Here is a 14652-nt window from a genome sequence, read left to right as displayed (position 1 = left end):
TTATAACTTGATATGTTAATCCCCCTACTGAAAGATAACTTGTGAAATTTTTTTAAGTCTAATCACAAAAGCGCAGAGGTGAATATAACTGTAAGATGGAAGCGTCATTAAAAGAATTTAAAATTCCTATCATAATGTGCTAGGAGAGCTTTTATTTAAAGTAGTTATGATACAAATAACATAAAAGTCAGTTTTGTGCAAGATGTGATGAGGATTTAGAAAAAAAATTGGGTAAGCACTCCAGACCATTAGCCATGCAGACATAGATGTCAGCTGCCTGGTTATCATGCACCTCAGTGAATCTAGTCTACAATATCCTTACAGGGTAAACCAAGAAATATATGAATCAAAAAACAAAACACACACGGCCCACATAAAATCTTATCAAAATCCAGAGACTAAAAACAAAACAAACCAGTCATGCCCATCTTATATGGAACATAAACATGTTGAGATTTAAAAGCAAAAGAAGATTAACACTGAAAAGATTAACATGAGTCATCATTAATTTTCTCTTTGTATCTATTCACATTACTTCTTTACCCAAAAGGCATCAATTACTATCACATTTAGTCCTTCTCAGAAAGAGATACATCAAAATCAAGAGTCAGAATGTCTAAGTCATATTAGAGACGGGGCTGGGGCAGGAAAGAGGGGCTCGGGAGAGGGAGGAAGGAGGCGAGAGTAAGAACAACTCTGGGTCATTCACATTAAGGCTAACTCCTATTCTCTACTTTGTATTCAATTTTACATTTATCCTCAAACAACCTAATTTTTCTTCCCCAGATCAATGAAACTCCATAAAATTTTGAAAATATGAGACAATTTCCCCAGTGAAACGATCTTTCTAATATGTCTTTCTCAATAGCATCAACATTGAAAGTGAAAGTGTGAAGTCACTTGGTCGTCTCTGACTCTTTGCGACCCCATGGACTGCAGCCTGCCAGGCTCCTCTGTCCATGGAATTCTCCAGGCAAGAATACTGGAGTGGGTCGCCTTTCTCTTCTCCAGAAGATCTTCCCAACCCAGGGACTGAAACTGGGTCTCCTGCATTGCAAGCTGATTCTCTACCGTCTGAGCTACCACGGAAGCCCAGCATCAGCATTAATGCTGAGCAAAGAAACTAATTTACTATCAAAATCATTTAGCTAACATGCTATTTCTCCTTTTGATATTCACATTCTTTAAGATTATCATATCCCCAAAGGAAATGCATGGGAAGTTGAATGTTTTAGGCTTTATAATTCTACTTACCAGATGGGCCATTATGGTCACATGATGAGCACAGAGTTCAGCAGTCCCATATCTGTGATAGAAACAGAAGGCAATCTTCATACAATTATTTATACAATTATTCAGAAAAGCAAGATGAACTACCATAAAGCACTAAATATTCTAAACTGCAGTTATTTCCATGGCAAAGGAATATCACAACATACAAAACGACCTAAGCTATAGGTTCTATTGATCTGAGCCAAAGAAAGGAAAGAGGGAACTCAGTACCTAATTCAGTGCTGTGATGTGAAATCAAATCATTTGGGGGGGCTGTTATGGGATTATCAAGATTTAATTTTCTATAAACTTACAAGTATAAAGTCATTTACTATCAATCACTACAGTAAATCAACCCCTAAATTTTAAAAAGCATGTTGTACCGAGCAAGGAAGCACCATGCGTCCATAGCCAGCAAAGAGGTGATCATATTAGCACTAAGAACAGCATTCAACAGAGCAGTGTCCTAATGAAAAACAAATTTTTATGATAAATTATCATTAATATAACATTTCTCAAAACAACAAAATACTATCACAATCCAAAAAAACCCAACAGATCCTCAATAAGAAAGAAGTTGTCTGAAAGAATCCACGTTGCCATCCCCTCAACATTTATTGAGTACCTACATGTTCAGCATTGGACTGGGCTACGGAGATGTAAAGTGATTGTCAATGTGATAACTCAGTCACTAGGCTCCACAAAAATCCTCTATGTAGGCTGAAGTCTCTAAAACAATATATATAATACACATGCCTATACTTCCGTTTCTGTCTTAACCTATTCAAAGACAATATTTAATATGTGCTGAATATTACCCATTTATAATATCATAAATGATACTGATTTTTAAATAAATTTTAAGAATTTTTTTCCTAGAATTTTATCAGTGTCTTTTCTAATCCAATTCCAGTAAAAAGGGACTTCCCTGGTGGTCCAGTGGTTAAAAACCCATGCTTCCACTGTAGGGGTTATGGGTTCGATCTCTGGTTGGGTAATTAAGGTCCTGTGTGCTGCATGGTGCAGCCAAAATTTTTTTAAAAACCAAAACAATTCTAGTTTTAAAAAAGCAAACACATTAAGCCTAGGATCTGTAGGAGACTTGGTACTACATTCTGCTATTCTCTGTTTCTTTTTAAGAAACTGAATTAGGTGAAATCATAGACCCATTTTTCTTCTTCTTACACTGTCTTTGCATACCTTTCCACCCCAAATGTTTTCTGAAGTATTTTAGCTAAAGATTACATCTGCATTCTACAGGACTCTTAAAATTACCATTTCCTAAGACCCAACTGAATTAAAACATAAAATGTGCAAGCTGAGAGAATGACAGTCAAAAATAAATACACATTTCTGAGTCATATGGTAGTTCTATTTTTAGTTTTTAAGGAACCTCTATAGTGGCTGTATCAATTTACATCTCCATCAACAGTGCAAGCGAGTTCCCTTTCCCCCACACCCTCTGCAGCATTTATTGTTTGTATATTTTTTTTGATTATTGCCATTCTGATTGGTGTGAGGGGATACCTCACTGTAGTTTTGATCTGCATTTCTCTAATAATTAGTGATGCTGAACATCCTTTCATGTGTTTCTTGCCCATGTGTGTGTCTTCTTTAGAGAATTCTCTTTAGGTTTTCTATTTTTTGAAGACACATGCACCCCAACATTTATTACAGCACTATTTACAATAGCAAGGACATGGAAGCAACCTAAATGTCCATGAACAGATGAATGGACAAAGATGACAGGGATATAGATACATATGGATAAGATAATATGGGTCATTTGTGGAGACATGGGTGGGCCTAGAGTCTGCCATACAGAGTGAAGTAAGTCAGAAAAAAAAAAAATCAAATATCATCACATATATGTGGAATCTAGAAAAACAGTAAGATGAATCTATTTGCAGGGCAGGAACAGAGATGCAGATGTACAGAACTATACTCAGGGAGGGCAGTCGGGGTGGAGGTGGGTGGATGAATAGGGAGACTGGGATTGGCGGATGTGCACTGCCATGTAAAACTGCTAGCGGGAACCTGCTGTAGTGATGGGAACTCGTCAGTGCTCTGTGGTGACCTAGGTGGCGAGGATGGGGTGGCGGCGGAGTTAATAGAGGGAGGGGATATATGCATACATATAGCTGATTCACTGCATTGTACAGCAGAACTAACCAAATGTTGTAAAGCAAGTAGTAGTGCCCAGTCATGTTCAACTCTTTGTGATCCCATGGACAGTAGCTCACCAGGCTCCTCTGTCCACGGAATTTTCCAGGCAAGAATACTGGAGCAGGTTGCCATTCCTGTCTCCAGGGGATCTTCCTGACCCAGAGATTGAACCTCATCTCTTGCCTCTCCCGCACTGGCAGGCAGGTTCTTTACCGTGGGCACCACCTGGGAAGCCCGTAAACAACTACGTGCTGTGCTGTGCTAAGTCGCTTCAGTCACGTCCGATTCTATATGACCCTACGGACTACAGCCTGCCAGGCTCCTAACCCAACGATACCCCATGTAAATAAATACATACACAGTTATTATCCCCACACTTTCTTCTATATCTGATTCACAGTCTCAATGAAAAGAAAGCAAAAGTAATCTCAGCTTAGCCCTGCAAGTGACAAACATACCAGTTCAGGGAACAGTGAGGGATGAAGGGAAGCAATAAATGTACACAGATGAATGCAAACATGCTGATACAAGGTGACAGCAACCTCGGCTTGCCCTTTACTCTTTACTCCCTGTAAATGAACAGGAAGAGAGAGTTCACCAGAACACTGCTCAAAACTGGAGAAAATGGCTTTGAGTAGAGACACCCTGCAGGGAAATTGAGAACATTGAACCCAACGTTATTAACATTTAACAATTAGTGGGTGTAGTAACACTGGTATTTTAGCAAAGCCAAATGTCTCAAGATGTATATATCAGTAACAGTTTCCAATATATGTGAATATGCATCCATGTATCCATAAAAATAAAATACAGTTAGAGAAATCCCTTAAAGGAGAATTTTCCTATACATCTTTTATCATTTACCAAGTGATTAACAAAATACAGAACTATACAAAGTCTGAGACAAAATTCATCAAGGAATCTGAAACTTAAATAGCTAAACTAGGTATCATATATAAAATGAAAAATAGGCCCTATTATACAGACAGAGAGGGGTCATTTTAAGATTGAAATGGTTTAAGAATTCTTCATAGAGGGTTTAAAAATAAATTAAAAATAAGCAAAATATAATAGGTAAAGATGAGAAAGCCTGAGTAAAAGGTAGACAGGAATCACCAGTCTGACAGAAGCAAGGTATATGTGTAGAAAGAGAGACAGGATAAGGAGCAAAAGTTAATGACGACAACAGCAGGTTTTAAACGCAAAGCTGAGGACATGGGACATTATGCTTCAGTTACTGAGCAGGAGAATTGCAAGCTCACAAAGCTGGGGGTTAGGAAGACTAACCTGACAGTGGTACATAGGATGCCACTAAAGGAAAGGATAAAAAACTAGAACACAGCAACAGCCAGGGTGTAGGAACTAGAGCCTGATATTGGCAAGAAGAATGAACACAAGGGAGATTTCCCAGGGGATACCTTATAGTGTCTAAGCATTCTATTTATCAGAGCTCATCTTTAAATGTTATCAGCTACATCTCTACTACATTCAATGTTTATAACACTATTAGGCAATACCTTTTAAAAGAGTGAACAAAATTAAAATATTTTCAGCACCTGTCAGATTTGTGTATTTTATATTTTTATTAAGTAGCAATGTGTATGAGGTCTACATAGTAACTATTAATTAGAATATGTGATACAACAAAGAATTTAATTTTGAGGTCATTGCAAACAACAGTGCATTCTAAACCATCGTAATATGATGGGAGATAAACAAAACCATGTCTGTTACCTGGCTGTAGCCTCTGAGACTTGGCTCTCTGTGCACCACAGGGCCTGCACATCCTCAGGCCGAGAGGACAGCTCATCCATAATGACAACCAGCAGCAGACACTGGGGAAGCTGTAGTTCACAAGGCAGCTCTTCACGTGGTAAAAACACATTAATTAAGTTATAGCAAATTGGTAAAAGCATACTCTATTTTTATATAACTTTGATTGCTATATTAAAAAATTATAATTTTTTTTTAAAGTTAGAAATATACTCCAAGAAAAGCAAGTAGAAGAAACTTTAAAGAAAAATTTTAAAACTTAAAAAAAGGATGACTATGTAAGGGAAAATTACCATGTGTCTAACACATTGTAATTAATAAGAGATGTTTTAACATTAAATGTGTTTTGAAGCTTACCTAATTTACTGTCCAAAACCACATCCACAAAAGGCTGGAATGTGAGAAGCTGACTGATGAGTGGACTCAGTGTAACCAGGAAAGTACTGGCTATTTCCTCCTGCTGTGCTTTAGAAATCCCTGCAGCATACAGGCTTGGAGGAAACTTACTGGAAAGAAGGGAAAAAACTCATTCACTTAATGCTGCTGCTGCCGCTAAGTCTCTTCAGTCGTGTCTGACTCTGTATGACCCCATAGACGGCAGCCCACCAGGCTCCCCCATCCCTGGGATTCTCCAGGCAAGAACACTGGAGTGGGTTGCTATTTCCTTCTCCAATGCATGAAAGTGAAAAGTGAAAGTGAAGTCGCTCAGTCATGTCTGATTCTTAGCGACCCCATGGACCACAGCCTACCAGGCTCCTCTGTCCATGGGATTTTCTAGGCAAGAGTACTGGAGTGGGATGCCATTGCCTTCTCTGCATTCACTTAATAGCTACCTTCTAATTTTGGCCAGAGGCTAAGTACGGCAAAATGATGGTCTTCTAGAAGTGAAAATATATTTAAAAATTAAGTAGCATGTGTTTTATAAAACAAAACTCAGAGTACTGAATTGATACCAAAATTGTTTGAAGAACCTCTGAATTACATGGCTATAATTCTACAAAACTAAAAGTTTATAATCTTAGAGAAAATGTTAGTATTATTTTGATGCATTTTAATACATTGACAATGATATTCTCAAAAAAAGTTATAAAAATATGAACCAAATAACTAGTAAAAATATATATAATAAAGATACTTCTGATAAATTCTGGATTAATTACTTCTATTGAAAGTTGTTTTCAAATAGGTAGAAGGATAAACTGACAATGAATTAATGCCTGGAAGCAAGAGCTTTACAAGAACAAACTATACTAACACTGAAGGAAGATTCAAAGACTTTCAGAGAAAATGTCTCAGTAACTGCAGTTTAAACTAAGCTTCATCAAAACTTATGTGAAATGAGATACATAGTCAGTATATTTTGCAGTGTTAATTTTAACTATGGCAAACTTGACAGAAAATGCAAATACCCTGGGGATGACAGCATTTAAAAGGAAGTCCTCAAGATAAACACTTGACATTTGGAGAAGGAAATGGCACCCCACTCCAGCACTCTTGCCTGGAAAATCCCATGGATGGAGGAGCCTGGTAGGCTACAGTCCATGGGATCGCAAAGAGTCGGACATGACTGAGCAACTTCACTTTCACTTTTATGTATTTTACTGAAGTACACTCAACTTATAATGTTTCAGGTACACAGCAGGTGATTCAGTTATACACATATATATACACATATATTATTTTTCAGGCTATTTTCCATTATAGGTTATTACAAGATATTGACTATAGTTCCCTGTGCTATACAGTAAAACTTTGTTGCTTGTTGCATATCCATTTTTTAATATTAGAAATCTAGCATTCTATTCATACTAAATCAAACAAGTGGAAACAAAATGTCATAAACTTTTTAGTTAGGCAAAACTTCGTAAGTTTTCTAAAATATATATATTATACACACTATTTATATATATGTATTACAAAAGCTTTTTTACTACACTTGATAAAGGCTTGAATAAGAACATCAAAAAAGAAAAACGGAGACAGAGAAATTGGAAAATATAAACTAAACTAAATGGGAACATTAACTATGAAATAGAAAACCCTTTTCTATATACTGCATATATACATATTTATTCTGAAGGTTATACGGACAGAACTCGCCTCTAGAATACAGACTAGATGAGGCATAAGAGAGCAGAGAAACATCAAAGATGACAGCAAGGTTTTTTGGCTTGGTCAATTTGCAAAACCAAGTTATTACTTAAACTGAAATGAGGAAGCCTGGTGGGGGGTGGTGAGGAGGGTCAGAAGATAGGGGTTGGAATCAGTCCTAATTGATGGTTAGACATTAAAGGGAAGAGATATAGATTTAAAGTCTTGAGACTAAATGACTACAGAGAAGAGAGAAGAGCCTGAAGACTCAGTGCTGGGGCACATCCAACTTGAAGTAGCTGGAAAGACGAGGAGGAACCTGCTGAGAAGGGAGGTGGCATGGAAGCCGACAGAATAGAGTCTAAACGATAGGGTTATGCACTGCTGAGAGATTACATAAGACGAGGCCTAAAATTGTCCATTAGACATAGCAACATGGAGGTCACTGATGACCTTAACAAGAGCTGTTCTGGTGAAGTGTTAGAATGGAAAGTTTGATTGGAATAGCTTCAAAAAAGACAGTGGTATAGACAACTGTTTTTAGGAGTCTTATTGTAACAAATGTAGAATAAGGGGAAGGTGCTTATTCGCAGGAGGATGCAGAGCTGAGACTGCTTTATGTTATTCTTAAGATGGGAGGAACAGCATGCTGTATACTCATGAGAATGATCCAGAAGGCAGGGAGGACTGATGACCTAAGAAGGAAAAGGAACAACTGTGATAGTGAGGTCCCTGAGCATGTGAGAGGGTGAAATCCAATGCAGAAATAGTGGCTGGCCTCAGGCGCACAGTCAGTTCACTCTTGGGAACAAGGAAATATGTGGGCCGAGATACAGGCAGAATAATAGATGTGTCAGAAGAAGAATGTGGAAGTTCTCTTTATATTGCTTCCATCTTTCTAAGTGACACAGAGGGACAACACTGACAACCAGAACTGGGGAGATGGTACTGGACATTTAAGATGTTTGAAGAAGAAGAGATATGAAAAGCTGTCTAGGAGACTAAATGGATTAAGGAAACATAAGAGGATTGCTGATGAATTAGCTGAGAGTCCTTTAGTGTCAAATCAAGGGTTCTTCTGAGGTTACCATCAATTTTAGATGTCATTCGGCCCTTATCTAAATTATGATGCACTTTCTGTAACTCGTTTTTTTTCCAAGATGGAGTCAAGTACTACTTGACTTAAATCTCATAGAAGTAAAATAAAAATTAAGATAAAAAACAGTATGCTGATACAAAATACATACATGTAAACATAACCTCTTTTTTTGCATCTGGTATTTATTATCAGACCAATTATTCATCACTTGGGTATAAAATACTAGTTAGAATATAAACATAAATAAAACTCATATGGAATCTATTCTTGAAAAGCTTCCATCTCCATTAATTACTTTTAAGCAAGCATATAAAAATACACTAAAACATTAAGAAAAATTACTGATACTTGCTTTTTTTTTAATTGAAGGCTAATTACTTAACAATATTGTAGTGGTGTTTGCCATACATTGATACTTGATTTCTAAATGACACGTGATACTTGATTTCTAAATGACATACACTAAAGGGCTGCATGGCTCAAATGGCTCTATTACATGTTAATGGTCATACAGCATTCTTCTTACCTGTATATCTGAAGATAAAGCTGGTGCAACGTACAGCAAGAATCAGAGAGGAAAGGAAGAAACTCCTAAAAATAAAGCAACTCTCCTCACTTCCTTGTACACAATATGCTTTGCTAATATATATATTTTTTCATCAGAAGCATGCAAAATAAAATAAAATCCTACATGTGTTACATAGGGAAAACAACTTTTCTTGCATGAAAATAAAAAGGAGAATGAGGCTAAGCACCTAAAATTCTTTACTGTTAACAATCAACACAACCACAATTAGTAGCTATCATTTAATGAACATGTCCAAGTGCTCAGTAGATATGTAATGACTTTACAAACATTACTTTAGTTCTCTAAGACAGTGAAGAATCTGCCTGCAATAAAGGAGACCCAAATTCAATTCCTGGGTCGGGAAGATCCCCTAGAAAAGGGAATGGCTACCCACTCCAGTATTTTTGCCTGGAGAATTCCATGGACAGAGGAGCCTGGTGGGCTACAGTCCCTGGGGCACAAACTGTCAGACATGACTGACCAACTAACCCTTTGGGGGTTCTCTGGTGGCACAGACAATAAAGAATCTGCCTGCAATGTAGGAGACCTGGGTTCAATCCCTGGGTCAGGAAGATCCCCTGGAGAAAAAAATGGCAACCTGCTCCAGTACTCTTGCCTGGGAAATTCCATGGATAAAGGAGCCTGGTGGGTTACAGCCCATGGGGTCACAAAGAGTCAGACACAACTGAGAGACTTTCACTTTTCAAAAAATATAATGACATATTCTTTTGAACTGTGGTGTTGGAGAAGACTCTTGAGAGTCCCTTGAACTGCAAGGAGATCCAACCAGTCCATTCTAAAGGAGATCAGCCCTGGGTGTTCTTTGGAAGGAATGATGCTAAAGCTGAAACTCTAGTACTTTGGCAACCTCATGTGAAGAGTTGACTCATTGGAAAAGACTCTGATGCTGGGAGGGATTGGGGGCAGGAGGAGAAGGGGACGACAGAGGATGAGATGGCTGGATGGCATCACCAACTCGATGGACGTGAGTTTGAGTGAACTCCGGGAGATGGTGATGGACAGGGAGGCCTGGCGTGCTGCAATTCATGAAGTCACAAAGAGTCGGACACGACTGAGTGAACTGGACTGAACTGAACTGAATGACATTATTGTCCCGATTTTATAGACTAGAAAGGCTGAAGCTAACTATCAAATAAACTGAGTCACATGGCAAAAAAAGAGTAAGGTTGGGATTCAAGTACAGCTCTGACAGCTTTATCCATTATGACTATGCTATATCTTAGAATGTCAAAGAAATAATTTTAATTGTTATCATAGGATATAGAAAACAAACTGATAATTATTTTAAAACTTCCCCTGTAAGAAAAGAACTAATTTTAAAAGGGTATGTTGTTGTTGTTCAGTTCCCAAGTCACGTCCAACTCTTCGTGACCCCATCAACTGCAGCACACCAGGCTTCCCTGTCCCACACCACTTCCCAGAGTTTACCAAAGATCATGTCCATTGAATTGGTGATGCCACCAATCTCATCCTCTGTTGCCCTCTTCTCCTTCTGCCTTTAATCCTTCCCAGCATCAATGTATTTTCCAATGAGTCAGCTGTTTGCATCAGGTGGCCAAAGTATTGGAGCCTCAGCGTGAAGCTGCATCAGTACTTCCAGTGAATATTCAGGGTTGATTTCCTTTAAGTTTGGTCTCCTTGCTTTCCAAGGAACTTTCAAGAATCTTCTCCAGCGCCACAATTCGAAAGCATCAATTCTTCGGCATTCTGCCTTCTTTACTGTCCAGCTCTCACATCTGTACATGACTACTGGAAAGACCATCAGTTCAGTTCTGTTGCTCAGTCGTGTCCGACTCTGCGACCCCACGGACGGCAGCACACCAGGCCTCCCTGTCCATCACCAACTCCCAGAGTTTACCCAAACTCATGTTCATTGAGTCAGTGATGCCATCCAACCATATCATCCTCCCCTTCTTCTCCCACCTTAAATCTTTCCCACCATCAGGGTCTTTTCAAATGAGTCAGTTCTTCACATCAGGTGGCCAAAGAATTGGAGTTTCAGTTTCAACATCATTCCTTCCAATGAACACTCAGGACTGATTTCCTTTAGGATGGACTGGTTGGATCTCCTTGCAGTCCAAGGGACTCTCAAGAGTCTTCTCCAACACCACAGTTCAAAAGCATCAATTCTTCAGCACTCAGCTTTCTTTAGAGTCCAACTCTCACATCCATACGTGACTACTGGAAAAACCATAGCCTTGACTAGACGGACCTTTGTTGGCAAAGTAACTGGGTGTTGTTTTTGGTTTGGCTCTGCCTCTTTGCAAAGACCATAGGTTTGACTATATGGACCTTTGTCATCAAAATGTTATCTTTGCTTTTAACACACTGTGTAGGTTTGTCATAGCTTTTCTGCCAAGAAGCCATCGTCTTCTAATTTCATGCCTGCAGTCACCATCCACAGTGATTTTAGAGCCCAAGAAAAGGAAATATGTCACTGCTTCCACCTTTTCCCCTTCTATTTGCCATGAAGTGATGGGGCCAGATGACATGATCTTAGTTTTTTTAATATTCAGTTTTAAGCTGGCTTTTTCATTCCCCTCCTTCACTGGCATCGAGAGGCTCTTTAGTTCCTCTTTGCTTTCTGCCATTAGAATGGTACCATCTGCAAAGGTGAGGTTGTTGCTATCTCTCCCAGCAAGCTTGATTACAGCTTGTAACTCATCCCACCCAGCATTTCACATGATGTGCTCTGCACATAAGTTAAACAAACAGGGTGACAATAAACAGCACTGTCGTACTCCTTTCTCAATACTGAACCAGTCAGTTGTTCCATACAAGGTTCTAACTGTTGCTTTTTGACCCACAAAAAGGTTTCTCAGGAGACAGGTAAAATGGTCTGGTATTCCCATCTCTTTAAGAGTTTTCTAGTTTGTTATGATCCACAGTCAAAGGCTTTAATGTAGTCAATGAAACAGAGGTAGATGTTTCTCTGGAATTCCCTTGCTTTCTCTATGATTCAGCAAATGTTGGCAATTTGATCTCTGATTCCTCTGCCTTTTCTAAACCCAGCCTGAACATCTGGAAGTTCTCGGTTCATATAACATCGAAGCCTAGCTTGGAGGATTTTGAGCATAACCTTACTAGCATGGGAGATGAGTGCAATTGTCCAGTGGTTTGAACATTCTTTACTTCTGCCCTTCTTGGGAATTGAGATGAGAACTGACCTTTTCCAGTCCTGTGGCCACTGCTGGGTTTTTCAAATCTGCTGACACACTGAGTGCAGCACTTTAATAGCATCATCTTTTAGGATTTTAAATAGCTCTGCTGGAATTCCATCTTTCTACTAGCTTTAATGGCAGCAGTGCTTCCTACGGCCCACTTGACTTTACACTCCAGAATGTCTGGCTCTGAGTAAGAGACTACACTGTCATGGTTATCCAGGTCATTAAGGTCTTTTCTGTACAGTTCTACTGTGTATTCTTTCAGTCTCTTCTTGATCTCTTCTGCTTCTAATAGGTCTTTATCGTTTCCATCCTTTATTGTGCCCATCTTTGGACAACATGTTCCTTTGGTATTTCCAATTTTCTTGAAGAGATCTCTAGTCTTAACCTTTCTGCTGTTTCCCTCTACTTCTTTGCACTGTCCGTTGAAGAAGGCCTTCAGGTCTCCCCTTGCTATTTTCCAGAATTCTACAGTTAGATGGGTGTACCTTTCCCTTTCACCTTTGCTTTTTGCTTCTCTTCTTTCCTCAGCTATTTGAAAGCATCCTTAGACAAACATATTGCCTTCTTGCATTGTTTTTTCTTTGGGATGGTTTTGTTCGCTGCCTCCTGTATAATATTACGGACTTCTGTCCATAGTTCTTCAGGCACTCTTTTTACTAGATCTGATCCCCTGAATCTATTTGTCACCTCCACTGTATATTCATAGGGGATTTGATTTAAGTCATCCCTGACTGGCCCAGTGGTTTCCCCCACTTTCTTTAGTTTAAGCCTGAATTTTGCTACGAGGAGCTGGTGATCTGAGCCACAGGCAGCTCCAGGTCTTGTTTTTGCTGACTGTATCCAGCTTCTCCATCTTTGGCTACAAAGAACGTTTTCAATCAAATTTCGGTCTTGGTCATTTGGTGATGTCCGTGTGTAAAGTTGCCTCTTGTGCTGTTGAAAAAGAGTGTTTGCTATGACCAGTGCATTCTCTTGGCATAATTCTGTTAGCCTTTGCCCTGCTTCACTTGCACTCCAAGGCCAAACTTGCCTGTTACCCAAAGTATCTCTTAACTTTCTACTTTAGCATTCCAATCCCTTACAATGAAGAGGACATCTTTTTTTGTGTGTTAGTTCTAGGACATCTTCTAGGTCTTCATAGAACTGATCAACTTTTAGCTTCTTCAGTATAATTAGGCACATTTTACCTCCTCCATATCAGCAAATATCAGATGGGTAACTACCCAAAAGTACCACTGGAGCTAGGACCTCCCTGTCATGAACCCCTGCCACTGAAATACATACACTGCAAACTGCAGGGAACCCAGTGTCAGAGCAATCAATCACGGTAAGTGGTTGTGGCCCAGAGGACAAACTCAGCACACTAACCAGGGTGGCAAGTGTGTCAGAAGTCAGTGTATCTGTCATGGAATTTTGACTAATAAACAGTCACTGAAGATCCTTCTCTTTTTGTCAAAAAAGGAGGAAGACAAGGGTAAAAACAAATTCAACATGAACAATAGTTTTTAAATTACTAACATTAATGCTATTTCTTTCACTGGCTGCTGTTAAGTATCCCCTGCTCTTCTCTCTAAATAATCTTCCTTGACAACTTACCTATTCTGTTCATATATCTTCAACTATCACTATGCTACCCTGACAACTCCAAAACACACAGGTCTTAAAATTATTATACAGCTTGAACATTTAAACTTTAATATTTAAACTTTAACATTTAAACTTTAACAACCTACTTTAGAAATAATTTATCAATAGTAAAGATAAACTGAATTATCTTTAAAAAAAAAAAAAACTGATCTGTGCCTCTAGAAATAATTGTTTACACTTAAAAATAAATTTTTCAGAAAATTGAATAAAACTAGTAACAATATGATGGTAGCAACCTAAACGATATAACAGATGCTCAATATTTAAGAAACAATATTAAACCAAAAACCCTACAAAATATACTCGACAAAATAACTTCAAGAGATTGTTTCTGGCAGGAATTAAAAAACAGGATAACTTACAATGTATTGTAGATTTCACATTCATGCATTATAAAAAAAATAAGCTTTACCTTAGTATAGTGCAAAAGGGAGTTGGCAAAGAAACGACACAATTTGAGTGTTTTCTGAAATAATCTGTAGTCTGCATTATCCTGTTTCAAAAAAAAAAATAAGAAAGCATAATAAATATGAAAAGAACATGAAATTAGCTAAAACTGTATACGAGACAGGATTTTCTAAAAATCTCTCTTAATAAACACAGAGTGGAAACATTTTCCATGAGAAAATAATTGTTCTCTGAATTACTGTTAGAAGCAATACAAAACACACCCAATGATTATAGAGATATTTCAAAAAATTAGTCTGTATTACTGAAAATAATCTAAAACAGCAAAAGAGGTGATATTTGATTGATCTGACAGTGAAACAAACTTTAATATCGTAACTGTCCCTTGCTATATGGGGATCAGTAAATGGTCAAAAGAAAAAGGTCTCTGTTGTTGTTCA

At 38.3% G+C, this 14652-nt stretch overlaps 1 protein-coding gene across 5 annotated transcripts in view; it reads right to left on the bottom strand.

Moving 5' to 3' along the window:
- C16H1orf112 (chromosome 16 C1orf112 homolog) overlaps nt 1–14652 on the bottom strand; it is a 50927-nt gene that overhangs the window by 15398 nt on the left and 20877 nt on the right. For 4 of the 5 annotated variants that reach the window (XM_027564759.1, XM_027564760.1, XM_027564758.1 and 1 more), the window contains exons 9-15: nt 14217–14297; nt 8928–8992; nt 5569–5717; nt 5173–5302; nt 3897–4083; nt 1656–1738; nt 1255–1306 (exon numbers count right to left, since the gene is read on the bottom strand). In XM_027564759.1, the coding sequence (XP_027420560.1) occupies nt 1255–1306; nt 1656–1738; nt 3897–4083; nt 5173–5302; nt 5569–5717; nt 8928–8992; nt 14217–14297 (747 nt within the window). The remainder of the gene's footprint in view (nt 1–1254; nt 1307–1655; nt 1739–3896; nt 4084–5172; nt 5303–5568; nt 5718–8927; nt 8993–14216; nt 14298–14652) is intronic. The other variant, XM_027564761.1, reaches the window with a different exon arrangement.

The sequence above is a fragment of the Bos indicus x Bos taurus genome, chromosome 16, assembly GCF_003369695.1.
Source record: "Bos indicus x Bos taurus breed Angus x Brahman F1 hybrid chromosome 16, Bos_hybrid_MaternalHap_v2.0, whole genome shotgun sequence".
Lineage (NCBI taxonomy): Eukaryota > Metazoa > Chordata > Mammalia > Artiodactyla > Bovidae > Bos > Bos indicus x Bos taurus.
Note: the sequence above shows the minus strand (reverse complement) of the source record. Positions and strands in the feature narration are given on the sequence as shown.